Source organism: Artemia sp. Qi Xiang Cuo, chromosome 2, assembly GCF_049724085.1.
Source record: "Artemia sp. Qi Xiang Cuo chromosome 2, ASM4972408v1, whole genome shotgun sequence".
In the NCBI taxonomy this organism is placed as follows: Eukaryota; Metazoa; Arthropoda; class Branchiopoda; order Anostraca; family Artemiidae; genus Artemia; species Artemia sp. Qi Xiang Cuo.
This window is the reverse complement of record NC_142795.1, coordinates 76,376,799-76,400,317: the sequence shown is the minus strand read 5'-3', so window position 1 is coordinate 76,400,317 and position 23,519 is coordinate 76,376,799. Positions and strand designations below refer to the sequence as shown.

At 36.1% G+C, this 23,519-nt stretch overlaps 1 protein-coding gene across 5 annotated transcripts in view; it reads left to right on the top strand.

The window, feature by feature from the left end:
* The window catches only part of LOC148955629 (NFX1-type zinc finger-containing protein 1-like), a 73,173-nt gene extending 65,010 nt beyond the window's left edge, over positions 1–8,163 (top strand). For all 5 annotated transcript variants that reach the window (XM_089108282.1, XM_089108279.1, XM_089108281.1 and 2 more), the window contains one exon: positions 6,017–8,163. In XM_089108282.1, coding sequence (XP_088964408.1) covers positions 6,017–7,419 — 1,403 coding nt within the window. In that variant the 3' untranslated portion in view covers positions 7,420–8,163. The remainder of the gene's footprint in view (positions 1–6,016) is intronic.
* Positions 8,164–23,519: the final 15,356 nt, after the last annotated feature.

Below are 23,519 nucleotides of genomic sequence, written 5' to 3'. Positions count from 1 at the left end.
AGGGAAAAATTGCGCAGTTAGGGAGATCAGCCAGTAGAGTAGTAAGTCCAAGGATTGGCTGGAAAGATTCATTACCACCCTCGTACCCCCGCCGCTGCATGCGGCTAGCGGGCCGGGAGGAAATATTCATTTTTTAGTCAGTTCATTTTATACCGCGTGATTGTTAATCCAGTAAAATTTTTCTATGTACTCCTTTTAACTTTTCAGCTTAGGTCGAATCTAAAAGAGTTAGTTAGAAATCTTATCGGTAAACTTTGTCTTTAAATGTGGCCATAGACCATCCGATCACGTTAGTATACGGAACCGTTGGAGTAACCGTGGAAATCCCACTAATTTGGGGCCAAAGAGGGATCGTCCCCCTCCAGTAAGTGGCATAGCAACTCTTTGCACTATATTTGCCTTTAAAAGTGGTGACCCCGCATAATAAACCTCCAATAAGTGGTACCAGCGGTGCCCAAACATCCAATAAGTGGTGGCAGCGAGTTAAGGTCCTATCAGTAAATCTGATAATAAAAGAATTCCGCGCTTTCGAAGAGAAAGGTTAATTTGGCCAACAAAGTAGCCTATTGTGGTGACATATAAAAAGACAAAACTACGCATTTAATTGATAAAATTATAAAAGTCTATAATGGGCTGTGGGCCTTGTTAGACAAAAATAAAAAAGAATAACGTGAAATTAATGAGTTGAGTTTACAGTGGGGGAATCTCCGTATTTAAAAGTATTACAGGGTTTAAGGACAGATAAGAAAACGTTGAAAGTTGGGTTATTATTTGAGTGAATTGGCAGACTTTGAGATAATCTTCACTGACGAAGGTTATAAGAGTATTGAGGACGGCAAATTAGGAGAATTTGTCAGTTTGAGTGCATATTGGACAAGGAAGGTGGGAGGCACCTGTCCTGTTGAGTGATCTGGCCTGGAGGAGATTATATTTGAAATACAAGTATCCAGGGAGGATACGTGATTGGTTTTGCAGGATAGTTCCCCTGTTTGAGTTTAGTCCAGCTAATTCACTAGTGGAATATTCGAGCGGTTTATTGATTATTTTTTCGTCTAAGCCCTGTTAATTTGTTTTTTGGAGATATAATTCACTCGCATAAAACTGTTTGCTGTGAAAGATTCCTTTATTCCCTAATGAAGTCTAGACATTCCGGTTATTTGAAAAATTGTTGAATCTCATTACACGGAGCTGATAATTCACAATAGTAATTGCGTGCCATAATTTTTGCGTGACAGTTTTTGAACTTACCAAGTTTGACTAATTGAATATGAGATAATATAATAAGAGAGAAGTATACGCGGTAAAATGAGAGGGTACGAAATAAACAAAGAAGAAATAATATATGAAAAATCAAGACGAACTCATCCCTCGGAGGCTGTGCCAAATGAAGGGGAGTTGCCGGATAGAGATAGGACAGATATAGAACAAATGAATTCAGAAAAGGAATTTAAAAGAAAGAATGACAAACGAAATTTTGAAATTATGTTGGACAGAGATGAGATTAAAAGGGTGAGTGAATCCCATAGACAAAAGAGAGAGAGAGATAGAAAAGAAAGGGAGAAAGATAAGAGACAACTAATATTAAATTTCATGAATGAAGTGAGAGAACGAGATAGACGAGCCAGAGAACGAGAAGACGAAAGAGATAGACAAGAAAGAGAGAAAGAAAGAGTAGCCAGAGAAAAAAAGGAAGAGGCTGATAAAATAGCTAGATAGAAAGAAGCAAGAGAACACCAAGAGTTTAAAAGAACCATGATAGGCCTAATAGAAGCCCGCTGGGGAATTCCAGAAAGGGAGACTTTATCAAAACCAACTTCTAGGCTATGAAATACCCATAATAATTTGTCTAAGAATCAATTGCGGCAAAAAGAAAATTACCAGACATTATACACTACGACGGAAGAATATGCTACTTCATTGACAAGGCGAGAAGGTGAACCGGCCCATAAAACAAATGGGAAGGCTGTGCCACCCTATCGGAAAAACGAAATACATGATACGCGTGTTCAAAATGTTGATAATCCACAAAAATGGGATGCAGAGGTAATAAGACCACATAATATTGAAAATAAGACGCGCAAAATTGATTTTTCAGGAAAATTTGCAAATAATAGAAAACTTGAGAATACTTTTAATGAATATGAGACGCTAACAAGTACAGGCCAAAATGAAACGCTGAGTGTACCAGAGAGAAATGAGACGAAATTTATTGTACGCGCTTTTCCTCGGAAAATTCGAGAGATTTTTGTAGAATATGAAAAACCAAATGTCGGAGTACAGTTCCCATTTGATGACGAAATAATTGTTTCTGCAGTAAGAATAAAGAAGACTAAAAGAGAGAAAAAAGATATTAAACGGAGATACAATGAAGAAATGCAGTCAAGGATGGACACTGAAGTCCAATTCAGATTTCATGACGATTCATACAACTCCAATTCAGTTGTATGATTTTCATCATACAACTTGTGCGAACAATTTAAATTTGCCTCAGAAAAAAATTCCGTAAAGCAATATTCGGTACTGGTTAAAAAAGCAGTGAGCACGCGATAACTGAAGTTTCGTCAATGCTAATGAAATAAAACAAAACAGGATGAAAGTATATAAGTTTTATATATGCACATTAGGGGGGGGGGGGTAAAGCATAGCATATATTAAATACAGAACCTAACCCAACCTAGGTACCTTTTCTTCCCCCTAAACCCCAAAAAACTAAAGTTTAAATATACTATAGACACCTTTGTTCAATCACTATACATTGCAGACTACCCGGCTATTATCCTGTCTGATATTCAATATAATTGTCGCCTTATCGTTTTCTTAACCAGTACCAAAAACTCTTTAAGAGTTTAAGAGTTTAATTCTTTAAATCCAAGTGTCATAAATATTGCCGTATGTAACTTCTATAAAACTATTAACTTCGTGAACGCCGTATGAGCCAGCTTTAGTCGCAAGAGTGATATATCCAGTTTCGAAACCATAAACGAGGTCTCAAACAACACCGGTCATCACTGAATCGTCAGCGAAAACTTAGTAGAAATTACTGGTTTTCTGAGAAACCAGACCTTTTTTTCCTCTTTATTCTCCTCGTTGACTCCTATTACTTCTATTTTAAGTAAGTTTTCAGGTAATTTCTTCTTTTCTTGTGTTGGTAGTCGTCCCTGAATAGTAGTTTTATTGTTTTTTGGCAATCTGACGTTCTATGCTTTGGCGTGTGCATCAAGCAGCTCGTGCTAACGAACTGTAAGTAAGGCGTGACCCGGCTCAATAGTAACCTAAACTCTAAAAAACGGAATTTTGATACCAATACATGCATCAAAAGAATCAGATTTTTATGATGATTTCAAATATATAAGTTGCAGAACTCATCAAGTTTAGTCCTGCCCATCAAAAGTTACGCGCCTAAGAAAATTTGCCTCATTTTCGAAAAAAGGGGGGAACATCCCCTAAAAGTCATGGAACCTTAATGAAAATCACACCATCAGATTCAGCGTATCAGAGAACCCTACTGTAGAGTAGGGTTCTCCCTTTCTCCCAATCTCCTTTCTGCAAAAATATGGAATTTTGTATTTTTTGCCAGAAGAAAGATAACAGATGTGTGTTTATTTTATTTTTTTTCCAGGGGTGATCGTATTGACCCAGTGGTCCTAGAATATTGCGGAATGGCTCATTCGAATGGAAATTAAAAGTTCTAGTGCCTTTTTTAAGTGACCAAAAAAATGGAGGGCAACTAGGCCCCCTCCCACGCTCATTTTTTCCCTTGAGATAGCCATTTTTCAGCATAGTCAACAAATGTAATAACTATGTCTTTGAGGATGACTTAATCCCCCACAGTCCCCGGGTGAAGGGCTGAAAGCTATGAACTTTGCCCAATATTTACATATACTATTGGTTATTGGGAAGACTCCCTGTATTATTTAAAAAAAAACGATCAGAAATTAAATAAAAAACAAAGTAAGGAGCAACATCAAAACTTAAAAGAAACATAAATTATTACGCATATGATTGGGTTCGCCCCCTAGTCAATACCTCGCTCTTTACGCTAAAGTTTTTTTTTTGTACTTTCATAAGAGCTATTTATCATAGGCAGCGCAATCGCGCTGCCTAAGTAGGAATAATATTGGCACAATGTATTATTTTTTTTTCGGACCAGGGAACTTCGTATCAAAGGAGTTGTCGTAGAATCTTCGAAAAGAGCTCAATCGATTAGTAATTGGAGTGGCTAGTGCCCTTTTTAATAGTCGAAAGTGATTGGAGGGCAACTAGCCCCCCCCCCCCACGCCCATCATTCCCTCAAACACATCCACTCAAATTTTGAGATACATAGCCATTTTGTTCAGCGTAGTTGATTTCCAGATAGAAAGTATGTTTTTGAGGAGGACTCTCTCCCACAACCCTCAGGGCAAGGGTTTTAACTTATGCCCTGGGGCCATATAAGAACGATGTTGGCACAATGTATTATTTATTATTTTTTTTCCTTTTGAAAATCCAACCTTTCGAAGTTTACTTGCCAACGACGAAGTTTACTTTCGACAATTTCTGTCGAAAAATTTCGACAGAAATGTTTTATTTTATTTTTCTTTTTGTTATTTTCTTTCCTCTCTGAGTTTCATTTGTTATATACGTATTAAAAATATATGAATATAGAAGTTTGTTACGTAAGTTAATTCGTAAGTTACGTATATTTATTACTAATAAAAACTTTCGTAAATAAAATTAAACAACTTTCGAGAAAGCCATTTAACCAAAAAAAAAGAGAAAAATTATTTTGCAAATTTCGTTTTAATTATTCATGCACGGTGAGCCAAAATAAAAACCTGCATTAATAAAAAAACGTTCAGAAATTAATTTAAAAAAAACTAGTTTTTTTTAAACTGGAAGTAAGGCGCGACATTAAAACCTAAAACGAACAGAAATTATTCCGTATATGAAATTGGCTGTCTCCTCCTCAAAGCCTCGTTCTTTACGCTAAAGTTTGACTCTTTCTCACAACTCTATTTTTTAGAACAATAAAAAACATTAGCGTAAAGAGCGAAGTGTTGAGGAGGGGACAGCCCCTTTCATATGCGGAATAATTTCTGTTCGTTTTAAGTTTTAACGTCGCTCCTTACTTTCAGTTAAAAAAAACTTTTTGTTTTTTATTTAATTTTATGATGTACCGTCACCAAATGATGATAGTGCGTGTCACCTGTATAAATAAATCATTCAATAAAAAATTTTTTTCGACGAAAAGTAAAAAGCGATATTAAAACTTATCAAGGTCAATTAAGCCTAAAATTAAGCTTACCTTGGTGGAAGACACCTATTCAACTACCATGATGAGAGACAAGTTATCTTACAACGAGAGATTACAGTGTGAAAAGAGTAAAATTTCAATGGACAAAAATTATAGCCAACGTATTGTCGCAACCCTACAGCCTTCATAGTATTTGAGTGTCATCTTTGAATTATTGAGACAATGTGCTTTATTCTTGAAAAAAATTCTTGCGGAAAGTTTGAAAACTTTATTTCATTATCCTGTAAAATCAGCAAAATATAAGGTACATTTTTCTGCTTTGAGTAAGAAAATATTAAAGGCAATATCTCGAAATATTCTGAATAAACAGCACACTTCTGTATCGAGGTTTCAAGGCCTTTAAATGCTTTGGCCCCCTCTACCCCTCCCCTATGCTCCACAGATAGAAAATATCCTGTGAGCAATCTCGAGCTTAACATAGTGCAAAACTTGTTTTAAAACTCGTCCAGCCTACTTTATCAGACTCGAATTCTGTTAAGCTTTTTGTTGCCGAACGGTCTGTTGATTTCAAACTCGTTGATCTTATGAATTATTATTGTTTAAAAGAAATATGATAAAATATAATACAATATTATTTAAGTTTGTACAATTTTTATTTTATTGAATTTCGGTATGACACTAAAAAGAGCTAGCTGATTGTATTCAAAATATTTTAGTAAAAATGTATAAAAAATTTGACAAAAAAGAATAAACTGAAAAAATCTGAAATGCTGTTTATTTTAGGTGGACAAAAAAAGCCAGTTAGAAGAAACGAGTGGTCACAAGGGAGTAGTGGGAATGAAAATGAGTATTACATGGATGGAAGTAGAGCATCTCCCAGTTTCCGGGGGGGTAGGCAAAGCGGCCGAAATGGAATTCAGCATCCAAATTCATCTTCCAGGACTGACCGAAGAATAAACAATGTAAATAATGATACAGGTTTGGTGTCTCATACGGCAGAAAAAAGTCAGTATTCGTCTGAGAAGGAAAAATACAGCATCAATCCTAACAGACAGTTTGGCTACAGAGAGCTTGAGGATATGCTGAAAAATTTTGAAGCATCGATTATAATAAAATTGTTAAACAGTGAAAAAAAGCAATTTGGTATGCTGTTAACAAAGGAGATGAATTTTGATTGGTATTATTTAATAATAAGTCTGCTGGCAAAATTGTGCAAATCGGATGTACCAGAGCTGTATCAATCGTTGTTTTTGGACCTACTAGTAATGGTAAAAAGATCGGGTTTCCTCGCAAAGCTACCTTCACAGATTGTTGTCTTTAGTACAGGGAAGAAGATTCCAAATGAAAAAGTTGTACAGCTTCACAAGAATCTAGTTTCTTTCTTTCAGACATTCATGGATAAGTCTTCAACTTCAGCTTGTGACTCAGTACCAGAGAAGTACTTTGAGGCAATAGTAAAAATGGAATCACTTTTGTCTGTAAATAGGTATGAGGTTCCGCAGGATGTTTATGCTGATTTAGCTGTTCTTCAATTAAGACTTGATGACGCCCGAAAGAATTTTGTTGGCGAGAATGATGACAATGCTGGAAGAAAACTGCGTCGAATGGCTTATGCTGAAGAATTGTCACATGCTCAGCCACCTGGTGATTTCAGGGAATTAAATATAGTGCCAACATTTGAGGATGTGAACTATGAAGAAGAGCCGTTTGTTCGGCCAGCACTTCTCCATCGTCCGTATAAAAGCATTGATCATTACCTGGATGTTCAATTTAGATTACTAAGAGAAGATTTTTTCTCCCCCCTTAGATCCGGTATACAAGAGTATAGAAATCTGATAAAAGATAGAAAGAAAAACCGTAGCAAAATTAATAATATACGAATTTATCGTGATGTTAAGTTTGTTGATTACGACATAGTAAGTGGTAGTTATATCATTGCTTTTTCAAAAGCGGGTCTTGCTCGAGTTACATGGGAGAATTCGAAAAGACTGATGCATGGGTCGTTGCTGTGCTTGAGTAAGGACGATTTTAGGACAGGTATTTTTGCAACAGTGGCAAAGAGAGACGCAAAAGCACTCTCAGAAAAGAGAACAATTCACGTGAAAATTGAAGAAACTGAAAATTCTGAAGGTTACACAAACGGAAACTTCATAATGGCGGAATCATCAGTATATTTTGAAGCATAGCGTAGTATTCTTTATGTTTTGCAAGAGTACAGTGAGAAGAACTTTCCCTTGAAGGAATTTGTACTGGGACAAGTAACAGATAGTCATCTTCCTGATTACTTGTCTGTAGCCAGGGAACCACAGATCGACACAACTTACAATTTAAGTGCTCTTGTCCAACCTACCTATTATCGTCAGTCTGCTAATATTCTGCAGTTGGATAGAGTAATGACTCCAGGTGATTTAAATTTGGATAAGAATCAGTTCGAAGCCTTTAAATTGGCACTAACTGAAAAAGTAGCTATTATCCATGGACCACCAGGCACTGGAAAAACGTTTATCGGATTGAAAGTAGTTCAAACTCTACTCGCAAATCATCATATTTGGAGAATCAATTAAGTGTCTCAGCCGGATAGAAGTCCAATTTTGATTGTTTGCTACACAAATCATGCTCTTGATCAATTCTTAGAAGGTATATTAAGTTTCACCACAGATGTTGTTCGTATCGGTGGCATGTCTAAATCTGAAGTAATCAAGGCTTGTAATCTAAGTGAACTAAGAATAAAGTCTAAGGCCCGCTTGAATACAGCTATTGACCGCCGTTTTCTTTATGAGAAAAGACAAGAGTTAAGAGATTTAACGAGCAAGTTACATGAAGAAAATTGTCTTATTAAGCTAGTGGAAAACAAAATTCTTTTACATGAAAGTGAACTACTAGACAGAGGTGTTATCCCACTCAAGCTTTTGGGAAGTTTTAGCCAGTATGGGCAGGTGAGGTTTCGTTTTATAATAAAATAAATAAACTGTTTAATTAAAAAAAAAATGCTCGGTTGATATGTTCTTTGTTGTATTTCCGAGGAAATCACCAGAGCTTTTGTCACATTCTAAGAGATGTTCTCTATTCATATATATTTATATTGCAAAAATACGTTGTGAAGAATGCACGCTTTGTTTATTTAATACTGGGCTCTGTAAAATAGGAGGGGGGAGAGGTAATATTTCCTCTTCAATCTTTGAGAATCCGACTTCCTTGTAAGGAAATATGTTAATACTTTTTTTTCGAATAATCTAAAAAAAAAAAAATTTTGACTCACACACGAAACTATCTATTTCTGTGCTCAATTTTTTTCCAATAGACTACTCACTTTCTTCTTGCCATAAATTCAGTATTTATTACTGTTATTATTTATTAATATTATCTTTTAATCCATTCATTTTATTCTGTGTCAAATAGAATTGTCGCTCTCGTTCATGTTTAGCTCTAGGCTTCTTTAGAGGGGCTTGTACCCCCTGCAAGAGGCTTAATTTTGGTGTCTTTATAATCTTTTTTTTCTAGAACTTTCCTAGAGTAGTCTCAGCCCTTTCTATTCTTTCTCTAGTTGTCCAAAGAATGGCTGCATTTGATGCTATTTTGTACGTCTTTTGCCTCCTATAGATAACGAAGTATTGCTTCTATTTTTTTATATTGCTTCTTTATTTCTTTTTATTCCCCCGACAACTTCGTATGAAAGAAGTGTTCATAGGAACTTCGGTGGCGACTCATTTGGTTGAAAATTGCAATTATAGTGTGGTTTTTAGGGTTGAAAGTAACTGGAGCGCAACCAGCCCTTTTGCCATGCTCTTTTTGCTACCCAGCCTTCCGTAACTCCCTTCGATATTGAATACAAATTTTGAGATTGATTCAAAGTTCTTTGTAGGTCCAATGGATATGGTTCCGAGGGTGACTTACCTCCTCCCCCCCTTCTTCTCCCCTGGATTAAAATTTGCAGATATGATTTATAGTGGGGCAAAGGAAAAATGCTAATATTGGGTGTCCGATTGGCTCGAAAATTTCAGGGACCGAATTTCTTGGGCCATGAAGAAGACATGTCTTATGGGGAGAGGAGAGGGTGTTAGTGGACCTGTAAGTGGGTCAAAGCATTATTTGTCCCTGACTAGTTTGAAACTCAAGTTGTCAGTCCTTTGGCCAATTGGAACTTAACGTAGAAAAAGTAATTGTTTGGAGGACTTCCCGCGGGCTCCTCAAGAATGGAGCCTGAAAAACGTCAAAAAGCTTTTATCAGATCTGCTCAAAACTTATACTTTTTAATCCTTAGAATAAGGGCATCCGAATGCAGAAGAAAAAAAGAATATGATTTATCCAGAAACTGAGCCTGACAAAGGACCAATAAACTTTGTTCTGAAAGGGTTGAGACTCCAAATAGTAATCCCTTGGGTCATATGGGCCCTAATGCACAAAAACAATTTTAGTTCGGGAACAAGTAATTTTTTAATTGGCTTGATCCTTGTATCTTTAAGTCCTTGGGTCATGGGGATACCAGTCCATGAGAAAAAATTGAAAATAAAACTTGGTTTCCCCCAAAAATTTGGCCATAAAATGAAGTACGGGTTCCCGTAATATGAGACCTGTAACTGGTCGAGAAAAATTCCTTTTTTCCCTGTTGGGTTGAAGCTTCGAAGTGCCGTTTCCCGGGATAAGGAGCCATCTTTTAGGAAGGGAGAAGGGTGTCTGGGGCCCGAAAAATAAGGCTAAAAATTTGTCGTCCCCGATTAGCTTACAGCCTCAAGCTGCTGGGCCAAGGGACAAAACAGTTTTTTGGGGAGGGAGAAGGGTGTTAAAGGACCCCAAGAATGGGCGTATAAACTTGATGTCCCAGGCCGGTTTCATACATATGCAGCTTATGCTTTTGCCTATACTGTTATTAGGAATTAAATGATAAGTCTAGTTTCATTAATTCTTTCAAGTCATCTTGATTAATGTAGTGATTTTATTTGTGAAGGTTTTCACAAATAAAAACACACCGTTCAAAACACATGTTGTTTTTAATAAAACGTAAGTCACACTCGGACCTCTTAGAAAGTTTGAGAGGGAAGTTGCAACACTCTTTGTTGTAAATCTTGATTAGCTTTGTGACTTTTTTATTTCATTTATTGATGTTATGATAAATAAAAAACACACTTCGTTTTACACACCTCTAAATACAAATCATCATAGGCAGTGCGCTAGCGCTTCCTAAGTAAAGAACGATGTGGGCACAAAGTGTTTTTTTTTTTTTCTCCATACCCGGGCACTTAGTATCGAAGGAGTCGTCGCAGAAACTTTGAAAAGGGCTCATTTGATTGGAAATTGGTGTGGCTAATGCCCTTTTTAATTGTCGAAAGTGATTGGAGGGCAACTACCCCCCCCCCCTTCCCACACCCATCATTCCCCCAAATGCGTCCAATCAAAATTTTGAGATAGCCATTTTGTTCAGCGTAGTTGATTTCCAGATAGAAAATATCTTTTTGAGGAGGGCACTCCCCCACAACCCACGGGGCAAGGGTTTTAAGTTATGCCCTGAGGGCATATAAGGTTTTTATAGAAGGCGTTGTCGTAGAAATTTCAAAAAAGACTCATTAGATCGAAAATTCAAAGGACTAGTGCCCTTTTTAGTAGGCGAAAGTGATTGGAGGGCAACTAGCCCCCCTCCCACGCCCATCATTCCCCCAAATACATCAAATCAAAATTTTGAGATAGCCATTTTATTCAGCGTAGTTGATTTGGAGATAGAAAATATCTTTTTGAGGACGTCACTCCCCCACAACCCACGGGGTAAGGATTTTCAGTAAAATCCTGAGGGCATATGAGGGTTTTATAGAAGGCGTTGTCGTAGGAACTTCAAAAAAGGCTCATTTGATTGGAAATTCAAAGGACTAGTGCACTTTGTAATAGTAGAAAGTGATTAGAGGGCAACTAGCCACCCCCCACGCCCATCATTCCCCCAAATACATCCAATCAAAATTTTGATATGGTCATTTTTTTCAGCGTAGTTGATTTCCACATAGAAAATATATTTTTGAGGATGACACTCCCACACAACCCTCGGGGTCAGGATTTTATGTTAAGCCCTTGGGGCATATGAGGGTTTTATAGAAGGCGTTGTCGTAGAAACTTCAAAAAATGCTCATTCAATTGGAAATTCAAAGGGCTAGTGCCCGCTTTAATAGTCGAAAGTGATTGGAGGGCAACTAGCCCCCCCCTCCCCTGCGCCCATCACTCCCCCAAACACATCCAATCAAAATTTTGAGATAGCCATTTTGCCCAGCGTAGTTGATTTCCAGATAGAAAATGTGTTTTGAGGAGGACACTTCCCTACAACGCTCGGGGCTAGGGTTTTAAGTTACGCCCTGGGGGAATATAAGGTTTTTATAGAAGGCGTTGTCCTAGAAACTTCAAGAAAGGCTCATTCGATTGGAAATTCAAAGGGCTAGTACCCTTTTCAATAGTCGAAAGTGATTGGAGGGCAACTAGCCCCCTCCCCCACGCTCATCATTCCTCCAAACACTTCCAATCAAAATTTTTAGATAGCAATTTTGTTCAGCATAGTTGATTTGCAGATAGAAAATTTGTTTTTGAAGAAGACACCTTGGGGGCATATAAGGTTTTATAGAAGGCGTTGTCGTAGAAACTTTAAAACAGGCTCATTCGATTGAATTCAAAGGGCTAGTACCCTTTTTAATAGTCGAAAGTGATGTGAGTGCAACTACGCCCCCCCCCCCTACCCCCTTCATTCCCCCAAACTCATCCAATCAAAATTTTGAGATAGCCATTTTGTTCAGCGTAGTTGATTTCCAGATAGAAAATATGTTTTTGAGGAGGACACTCCCCCATATCCCGCTGGGCAAGAGTTTTGAGTTATGCCCTGGGCGTATATAAGGTTTCTAAAAAAGACGCTTCCGTAGAAACTTCAATTTAAGTTCATTCGATTTAAAATTCAAAGGACTAGAACCCTTTTTCATAGCCGAAAGTGATTGAAGGTCAACTACCCCCCTCCCACACACCCATTATTCCCCCAAACACATCAACTAAAAATATTGAGATAGCTATATTGTTCAGGGTAGTGGATTTCCAGATAGAAAACATATTTTTAAGGGGGACACTCACCCACAACCCTCAGGGCAAGGGTTATAAGTTATGCCCTGGGGGCATATAAGGTTTTTATTGAAATCTTTGTCATAGAAACTTGAAAAAGGACTCATTTGATTTGAAATTCAAAGGACTAGTACCCTTTTCTAACAGTCGAAAGTGATTTGAGGGCAACTAACCCCCCTCTCTCGCCCACCTTTTCCCAAAACACATCCAATCAAAATTCTTAGATAGCCATTTTATTCAACGCAGTTAAAAGTATTGGAAATTAGGTCTTTAAGGATGACAACGCCTCCCCTCACAGCCCTCAGGGCAGGGGTTGTAAGTTATTCTCTGGGGGCATAAAATATTTTTATTGAAAGCATTATCGCAGAAACTTCCAAAGGACTCAATCAATTGGAATTGAAAGGGCTAGTGCCTTTTTAATAGTTGGAAGTGATTGGAGAGCGACTAATATCTCTCTCACGCCCACCATTTTCCTAAACACATCCAATCAAAATTTTGAGATATCCATTTTGTTCAACGTAGTTGAAAGTTCTGGAAATTAGGTCTTTCAGGATGATAACCCCCTCAGAGCCCTCAGTGCAAGGGTTGTAAGTTATGCCCTGGGGGCATATAAGGTTTATATAGAAAGTTGTTGTGTATGATCTATAGAATAGATTTTAGTCTTCCTCAAATCCAATTTGTAAATGTTTAAAAACTAAATGTTGACTTAAGATTAAATCAAAAAGCACTGTGATAATGCTAATTCCCAATAAGGCATCTCAACAGTATCCCAAGAACGACTGAGGGTATTATGTTCAAACGTTCGGGGCTATTTCTGCTCTTAAAATTTAACCAAATCCAAATGGCGTAAGTGCATCCAAGCTATCAAAGAAAGTAAACAGATTTTTTTGCAAATGGTATCAAGTTTTCCATTACAGGTCAACTAGAGAAGTTATGAAACTAAATTAAACAGTACTATTTGTGTCCAGATTTTTAAAAGGGTGTATGCTGTTAAAAATTGCTGAAAATATTTCTCCAGCATACAAATAGCAGGCCAAACTATAAAGTCTTAAAAAAACGAAAAGATTCAAATTGTTATTTTCTTTTTCCCTGAAAAGACTATGTCAATATAAAACGAACAGAAATTAATTAAAAAAACTTTCCACAAAATAAGTTTTCCAAAGAAAAAGTAAAGAACTCCATTAAACAAAAAAGGAGCAAATACTAAAATCAAATAATCTACCAAGCGTGAAACTACCACAAACCCGCATTGATAAATAAATGAAACCTAAAACGAACAGAAATTCAAATACTTAACCGAGTCAAACTCAAAGCGAGCAGAAATTAACATAAGTTGGGCGCAAAACCCCTTTGCCTTCCCAAGGCCAGAACAAAATTTGCACTTTACTGAAAAAAAAATACAAATGAATTTGCATTGTCAGTTAATATACATATACTGAAATTTAGTAATCAAAATGTTAATATTATTTGATTTATTAAAGTTACAAAAGTAAAGACATTTATATTTTTTCAGTAAAGTGCAAATTTTGTTCTGGCCTTCGGAAGGCAAAGGAGTTTTGCGCCCAACTTATGTTAATTTCTGCTCGTTTGGAGCTTGACTCGGTTATTTATTCTAATTTCTGTTCGTTTTGGGTTTCATTGATTTATCGATCCTGACATGTGGTAGTTCCACGCTTGGTAGATTATTTGATTTTAGTTTTGCTCATTTTTTTTTAATGGAGTTCTTTACTTTTCTTTGAAAAACTTATTTTGTGGAAAAAGTTTTTTTAATTAATGTCTCTCTTTGTTGGTTTGTATGTCTAAAGTGCCTGTCTTTCTCTTGTTGTATGTCCGAAGTGTTTGTCGAAGTGTTTGAAATTATATCGATAAATTCTGTTACCGCAAGCGGTATTGACGAATACTATGGTTTCATAATTTCAACTGTTACGATATATGCATTTGAGGATACCTCCGATACGCGGGGGAACTTTTTAAAATTTGACAAGCCTTTATTCATAAAAATAACGGTAAAATTATCATCACATCATTACCACAGTATCAGCCTTTCTTGTCACATCATCAAAATTGCCGACTGATGCTGAATTACCGTTATGGTAGGGACACTCTTGTAACCAGTCAGCCTGCAGACATGGATATGGAAAACCAGCGCAATTCTGTTGTTGTTTTTTTTTGGAGGGGGAGGGGGTGGTAATGAAAAAACTTGAGAATTTGAGCAAGAAGTGCCCAGAAATTGGGATTTCAGGGCGTTCGGGCACCTATACCCTTCCTGCGTATACCCTTGTCCGGTTCTCGTGATATTTTTGTTTTTTATTTGATGAATCTTTTTAAAAAAGGAAGTTTCGCGAGTGAGAGTACAGGACTAAAAAACTAGTCTCTTTTCTGAGTGAAAAAAAATTCATGAACTTATGTTTTTCTAATTGTTTTTATGTATTGGAAGGCCGTTAATTTCAGTCTATCATTACGGTAAAACGTTAAAGTAAAAAAAAAAACTATATTGAAAATGTTGGCTGAAGTTGTTGGATATTGGCTGAAGCTTGACGAGGGGTTCCTGGGCCAACCAAAGAAAAGCTTTTAAGATTCCTTAGAAAAAACGGTATTTTAAGGTATTACTTTAAGTTTATTTTAGCTCTTTGAAGGCAAGTTTTGAGTAGTTTGAATACGGCCTCGAATTTCAATCTGTCACCTGGTTTTTCTCCCCCTTCTATCTCTGCCTTTCTTTTTCTTTCCTTCCCATTCCTCCCCCCTCCTCTCTCAATATTTGGTTTAGTTTCTGAAAGAGCTAATTTCCAATGTATGTTGCTTAAAAAGGGTTATAAAAGGGTTACTTAAAGGTTAAAAAAGGGTGGGTATATTTTCAAAAATCTAAGGGGGGGGTAATTTTTTCAAGTTTCTCATTTTTATATGACATAACACTTAAGAGAAATAACTAATGTGGAAAATAGTAGTACATTGAAAAGAGATACCTTAAAAAACAAAAACAAAAAATTGAGAAGAAAAAACAAAGGAGGATATCTTTATCGATTTTTACGGTTCCTATGTGCAATAAAGTAAACTAAAATAACAGGTGATTAAATTAGCCTCCTCCCCACCTTAATCTCAAATCTACTCTTTTTCTATTCAATTTTTGTTTTCTTTAAAACCATTAAATTGATTCTTTCCTTTTCTTTCTTTGAATTTTGTTCTTGTGTGAATATACCTCAAATTTTGTCTTGATGGAAAAGAGAGGTGCCTGAATTTTATTGATATCTTTAGGGTCTGGCCTGACTAAGCCATTGAATGTTTAAAAATTTAATTTGAAATATTACTTTTAAGTAATTCTCTTCAATACTTATATTGATTAAATAAAAAAGCAAGTTCTTTTAACAGAAAGTAAGGAGCGACATTAAAACTTAAAACTAACAGGAAATTATTCTGTATATGAAAGGGGCTGTCCCCTCCTCAACGCATCACTCTTTACGCTAAATTTCTTTATTGTTTACAAAAATAGAGTTGTGAGAAAGAGTCTAAGTTTAGCGCAAAGAGCGAGGCGTTGAGGAGGGGACAGGCCCTTTCATATACGGAATAATTTCTGTTCGTTTTAAGTTTAAATGTCGGTCCTTCAGTTAAATAAACACTTTTTTTAATTTAATTTTTGAACGTTTTTGAATTACCACGGGTTTTGATTTTGGCTTGATTTTGGCACCATACATGAATAATTAAAACAAAATTTGCATATTAATTCTACTTTTTTTTGGTTAAATGGCTTTCTCGAACGTTGTTTAATTTTATTTACGAACGTTTCTGTTAGTAACAGATATGCGTAACTTACGAATTAACTTACGTAACGGACTTCTATGTTCCTATATTTTTAATACGTATATTAGGGGGCTCGCCCCCTAGTCAATACCTCACTCTTTACGATAGAGTTCGAATTTTGTTCCAATTCATTAAAAATGACCCCTTAATCACAAGGGTTGTTAATTAGAATAAATACCTCTTATGAAAGCTCTAAAAAATCTTTAGCGTAAAGAGCGGGGTTTTGACTAGGGGGCGAACCCAATCATATACGTAATAATTTCTGTTCGTTTTAAGTTTTGATGCTGCTCCTTACCTTCAGTTGGAAAACCTGTTTTTTTATATTGAATTTCTGATCGTTTTTTAAAATAATGCTGGGAAATCTGGTGCCCCCTTCATTGCGATTTCCCTTCCCCCATTAAAACTTCCTCCATGTAAAGATCCTCCCACGTAACCCCAGCCCCCCCCCACTACCAGAAATATCCCCCTGAAAACGTCTTTTTACTTCCCAATAACCAATACTATATGTAAACATTGGGTAAAATTCATAACTTGCAGCCCTTCCCCCGGGATCTGTGGAGGATTAAGTCATCCTCAACGACATATTTATTAGATATTCGACCATGCTGAACAAAATGGCTATCTCAAAACTTTGATTGGGTGACTTTGGGAAAAAAATGAGCGTGGGAGGACCACTGGGTCGATGCGATCACCCCTGAAAAAAACAAACAAATAGAGGCGCATCCGTCGTCTTTCTTCAGGCAAAAAATACAAAATTCCACGTTTTGCAGATAGGGGCTTGAAACCTCTACAGTGGGTTTCTCTGATACGCTGAATCTGATGGTGTGAATTTTATTAAGACTCTATAACTCTTAGGGGATGTTTCCCCCTTATTTATTAAAATCAGGCAAATTTTCTCAGGCGCGCAACTTGTGATGGGTAGGACTAAACTTGATGAAACTTATATATTTGAAATCAGCATAAGAACCTGATTTTGTTTGTGTATCTTTTGGTATTAAAATCCCGATTTTTAGAGTTAAGGTTACTATTGAGAGTACTATTGAGCCATAGGGAATATAAGATACACAAGACCTGTCAGACAGGTTTTTGCAGCTACACTGATTTCTGGGCCACTCAGAGATGTTTCCACTAACGGGACACCATTTATGGTGAGTTGAATATCGTAGCTATGAGGTCATAACAACCAAACCATAGTAACCAGATTCAATATAAGGAGTGATTTTCATTGTAATTCATACTAGTAAGAGAATTTAATTCAGAGAGAGAGAACAGTTTGTTTTTTTCTTATACTCTATTATTTGACAAAATATTAGCGTAGAAAATGAGTGCTATGTTTGCGCTATTGGAGCTTGATGGTGGAGCAGGTAGCAGCAACGATACAAAGACAAGAGTACAAAACGTAGCAGTGGAAATTACACGAGGATCTTGACTAAGCTTTGAATGGGATGATATGCATGCAAGATATGTGATATCACTGAGCAAATTTAAATTGGAACAGCATTTTTGCTTTGCCTCGAAGCTAGATATAGTGCATATATACACAAGATACACAAGCTGCTTTAAATGCAATAGTGAAATATATTGAGGAAAATATGTTTTATCAGTGATTATTATTATTGTAATTATTTTAATAAAAATGTTTCTAAATCGAAGATATATTTTTATAGTAGATTAGCGTATATTCTTAAAGTAGAAAGAATCCTGGTTAGTCTGGAGTTGGTTGTGAGAGTGTTAAGATTGTAAAAAAATGGATGGATTTGAGAAAGAGAAAATTATACGAAATCTAGTTCTTATGGAAAAATGTTTGATTCTAGATAATGATTTTCTGCAGTTATCTCTTCAGAGGAAGATATTTTCTTAGAGAATACTTATCGATACAATGAAAAATGATTCTACATCATTAGACGATTGTATGAAACTTTTACGTCGTAGTCCAAAGGCATTTACACAATTTATTGACATATTAATCGAAACAAGACAAAATAGTATTGTGGATTTGCTTTTGAACACACTACCTTAGAAATTTAAGACTATGATTTTTCACAAGAATTTATAAGATGCTGTTCAAACATGATTGACTCCTCTCTCTCTCTGTCTCTCTGTCTCTCTCTCTCTCTCTCTCTCTCTCTCTCTCTCTCTCTCTCTCTCTCTCTCTCTCTCTCTCTCTCTCTCTCTCTCTCTCTATCTCTCTCTCTCTCTCTCTCTCTCTCTCTCTCTCTATCTCACTCTATTTCTCTCTCTCTCTCTTTCTCTCTCTTTCTCTCTCTCCCTTCTGCCTCTCAATTTACCGATCATATATCAGTTTCATTTTGATGGTGAGAGTGTCAACACATGAAAAAATGTTCATTACATGTCCACTATGTATGTATACACTGGGCAGCTGGTCATCATGTGAGAATTGTACAATTATTGACGAGTACGATCAAAAGTGTAGAGTATGCAACCCGTGTAAATTGCATAGAGGATATGCCATACAAATTAACGGTTGTAATTCATGCCTTGAAGAGATGTGTGACTCTCACCCTAGAGGACACCTATGCTCCAATTCACATTATGATAAATGTAATCAGTGAGAGAATACAAATCCTGGTATGATTAGAAAGAACACTAAGCGTGATTTTAGTTTATTACTAAGAGACTGGTATCGTCATGTTTTGTCAATTTAATTGTGACGTCATCGGTGTGAAAACAATGGCTAGTATGATTATAGGCCTAATGATTTTTATTTGGCTCTTACAGAATGTGATTCACCATTTGAAAACACAGTATGTGACATTGCTTCAAATAAGCAAATTGAAAAACGTGAATTTTACAATATGAACGAAAATAGTATCATTGACTATACATAGAGACATAATAAGATAGAAGTTACATTCTACTGTAGAAAATGTGGCCCTGACATTGCAGCACATCAGGACCAGAATACAGTGAATTCAGATGATCTATCAGCATTAGTTATTCTCGACAAATACGTATACGTAGTAGAAGAAGAGGAGAAAGTTGTTTTTGTTATGTATATACATTATTTTTATTAAAAAACAATTTTACATACATTTTTAGAACATTTTGTTTGTAGGGCAAGAAAATCAATATTAAACATGTTTTAAAGTCCATTCTCCACTAGGAAGTCATTCAGAAGAGGATTGTCAACTTGAATGTTGAGAAACTTGTTGTAAGTATAACCACGACATCTGAAAATAAAATAGAGTAGTGCATAAAAGCCATAGATTTTAGTCGCTAGATCTTGCACTCTATTCCGATTTTGAATAAAAGCTTTCCCACTGATTTCAATAAAGTTGTTGATGTTTGGGGTTTTAGAATTTATGTGATAGGCAAAGATGATCCAAAAATTCTATATTCTTTGCTGTTTGAAAGATGCATAGCCAATGACCTGTCTTTACACTTGACGGACTGCTATTAACAATGACTAGGGTATTGTTAATACTTGGAATTTTTTCAAGGAAGTCCGATGGTATACAATAGGATTTGTATTTGGACATATATACATCCATACTAAATACGCTAATTATTTGATTTGTGTTCATGGTGTGAGGTCTAGTAGAACACTGCCGTCGGTTGTGATTTCCCAATAAGTTTTAACTTGACTCAGTGATGTTAATTTGATACTTTCAGTCAAAGCATCGGCAAATTTAGACTCTAAGCGCACATTCCCCGTTCGTACTATGCTCATATCTTGAGTGCTAGACAAGTCCAAAACAATTAAACCATGATTTTTTGAAAACATCAAATTGGTTATTCCATTTTCAAATAGTTGTGATCATGATCTAGGGATTGCAGAGCAATTAATACATAGTTCTGTAGGATTTTTTATCAAATGATAAAGTGTACAAGGGAATTCCATTTACTTTGCACACAGGGCTAGATAAGCCAAGAAAATTAAAATCATGGAGTGATGCGGTCCAGATCCAACGGCACTACCACTCTTCACAAAGCCCAAAGCAAGTTTTGAGGGGAATTCTCCATTGATAAATGACGAATTGGTATAACTACCAGAACCAGTGGCAATGTGACGTTAATTGGGGATTGTATGGGGGACAAGAAATTTGATATTGTTACCATTGGCTCTCAGCTTTTCCACTACCAATGCAACACAGCTCATAACCTGTTGTTTTCGTATATGAAGAATTGCTGAAGTGATAATTACATTCACATCAGGTGCTGCAGCAAGTGTTTTTCTAAAAATGAAATTGGATGGAGCTAGTTGTAACTTTATGTCAATCTTAACATTGGGAGGCAACCATTGAGATATATTAAATATCTCATGATTTAATTTTCCCACTAAATGATACTCCTGGGTCACTGCAACAGTTAACTCACCGTCAGTATCAACATATGATCTATTTTCATATCCCAATAACTGTCCTCTCAACTCCTTGTATTACCTTAGATTCATCATCATAAATTGTATGTAGCTTGCATAGTTCGATAAATTATTGCTAGTTCTCACCAATGTCCCATTAATGAATATATTCATTTTGTTTACACAAGTTGTGTAGGATACAGTTTTCATAGGACAGGCCATCGCCAGCAATGGGAGTTGTCTTGTCTGACTTTTTCTTCACCACAAAATTTAAATCAATAAATGTTGATGATAAATCGATGAAATAATCCTCATTGGAAAATATCTGAAATTGTATATTTTCCGACAGGGGTTGTTGAGGATTAAATTGTTCAAAGTAGCCATACTTGACACTGACATCAACCTTTTTAGCATTGAATAGATTCAATGAGGAGCTGATTGATGGATGCGACTCTTTGTGGGGGAAATAGGTCATCTTTAGAGAAGAAATTCTTCTTTGATCTAACAATCTTTTTCTTCTTCTCCTTATTGCTCTTCTTCCTTTTTTCCTCAAAGTCGTTGTTGATGTCTTTCGCTTCCCACCTAGGTAGAGACTGATGAGTGAATGATAACCATGCATCCTTTTTAAGCCCTTCCCATTTTGCTGAGATTTTAATTGTTCGCCAACGGCTCTTGCTGAAGATCTAATATTTTTTTTAAGACTCTTGTTGAAGTTTTTACCCGACCCCCAGTCCTGCAGTGTTGAGGCAGCAAAATTTGATGCAGCAGGTACAAAATATTTTCTGGGAAGGGGTAGCGCAGAACGAAATAGCCTAGCAAACGAATTACCAAGACCATTGCCAGACATTGTAGTACGCCCCTTGTAATAGTGCGAACCATGACGTATTTAACTAGGACTCCGAACACCAACATAACAATCAATGTCAGGACAGAAAAGTAGAATTCTTCTATTTTTCATCTTAAGGAATGAAGGGTCAAATATGACATGTAATCACAGCTAAACCTTTTGTTATTACTAGATGATCACCTAATTCACTTCTTAGTGTTAACTGACGGAGTTCCAAATATAAAGTGTTTACAGAAACATACCGAAAATGCTTTATATTATAGTGATGAACATGTTCATGGGTTGTTTTTCGTTCAAGAACACGTAGGAAGGGGACATTTGAATTACCAACTCTCGATGTTTCCACAAAGGACGCAAAAAGGAATATACAAGAGTCCAAGGCAAAACCAGGTGGATAATCTACAAAAACACATGATTCATCCCACTGACAGTTCCAGCGTTTTTACCACTGATCATATTCTGTTTAAAGCCAAGAACATCCCTCAGATTATCATTCAGATGCAGAGATTTTTCTATCGATTGTACGACACAAATCAGTTATACTACCACATTCTTTATATTTCAATGTGACATGGATATTCACTAGATTTAAGTGCTTCACCCCATTCATACTCGACAAAGAGTGACAAATCGAATGGTATAACTTTTATCTCATACGCACGATCTTTTCTCAGGATATCGTATGTATTTTTGAGAATACAATCGACAATAGCAACTTCATACTTTCTATCATTGACTTTGATGGGAAGGGGGAGAGTTTTGTCCAAAATCACATCTTTTATCCAAATCATTATAGAGAGGGTTGGAGATGTTGGGCATAAGCGTTACATAAAAATCATTCGGCATTGTGTACGTCTTCAACTCCAATCCAAGAATAAAATCAGAGTTGTATCCTAGCCAACGAACAAGCAACTGTTTCTTGCGCTTGTTTGTACGGCTCTTTAATATCTTTTCAATTTGATATATTTCAGTGTTTTTAACTTTTTGTATTTCATAGTCATAAAAACCACCGAGAATCTCTTGATCTTTGGCGTCTCGTGGACGTTAAGTTATGGGTTTGGTTTCCACGACTTTTGACAATTTATAAAGTTCAGTGGACCATAAGTAATTACCCTTTTCGAAAATATTAGTTGTTCTATTAATTCGAACAATATCACCAACATTGAATCTTTTCTTCACAACCTTTTCATTGGAATGTTGTTTAAGAAAATTGTCAAATGTATTATGATTAGCATGATGAACTTCCGTGGGGGTTGACTTGGACAATGATCGATGTGGACATTGATTATAAATTTACATGATTTTATCTAAATCATAAATAAAAGCAGCTGTATTTTTCAATGTTAAATATCTTGAGATTAGAAGTCGACTAGTTCTTATCAATCTTTCGGCCAATGCAGACTTTATAGGACGCTGACTATGATAGAGCATTGTATTATATTTCATTAGTACGTTTTCTACATGTGGATTAAGTAGAATGTACCGACTAAAGACACTAATTGCATGTAGAATATACCTGTACGGTGTATTGTTATGCCTTTGAATCTCATCTAGAGTTAAGAGATCTGCTTGCATTATATACAGTGGGAAAAATGCTTTAGTTTTTCAATAATGATTACCACAAACCCTATGATTTTGATATGGATTTTAACTTGGTTCATTTTGTAGATACTCTTGTTCACTTTTAGTATCAACACCAGAGTCTTTGGAAAGCGTGGTGTGGGCGCTTAAACTTCCCACTTCACCAGTATTTTTATAAACTTGTTTCAAAACTTGAAACATATTGAACGCAAGCACGTAGTGTAAAGTCCACTACCCTTTTGCATACTAGTGGGTGATGATGATTACGACGAGTTGTTATGATTATGTCTTAACCTTAGTCCAGGTACCATTGGTCTCGTCATCGTCATCGTCAAATCAATGTTTTTACTAAGTTTGCTACTATTTTCCAAGCTTGCTTTAAAATCTTCACCTGTTTCTTCTTCTTCTTCTTCTTCTTCTTCTTCTTCTTCCTGTTTTAATGTTGTTGTTGTTGTTGATGGACTATGTTCATTTAATTTCTTTAGAATTTGCTTATTGCTAATAAGGCTTTTCGAGAAGTATACTTTGTATACTAGTGGGTGATGATGATGATGATGAGTTGATATCAATACGTCTTCGCTTTTGTCTAGCTATCACCGGTCTCGTCAACGTCAAATCAACGTTTCCACTAGGTGTACTAGAATTTTCCAAGATTGATTCAAAAT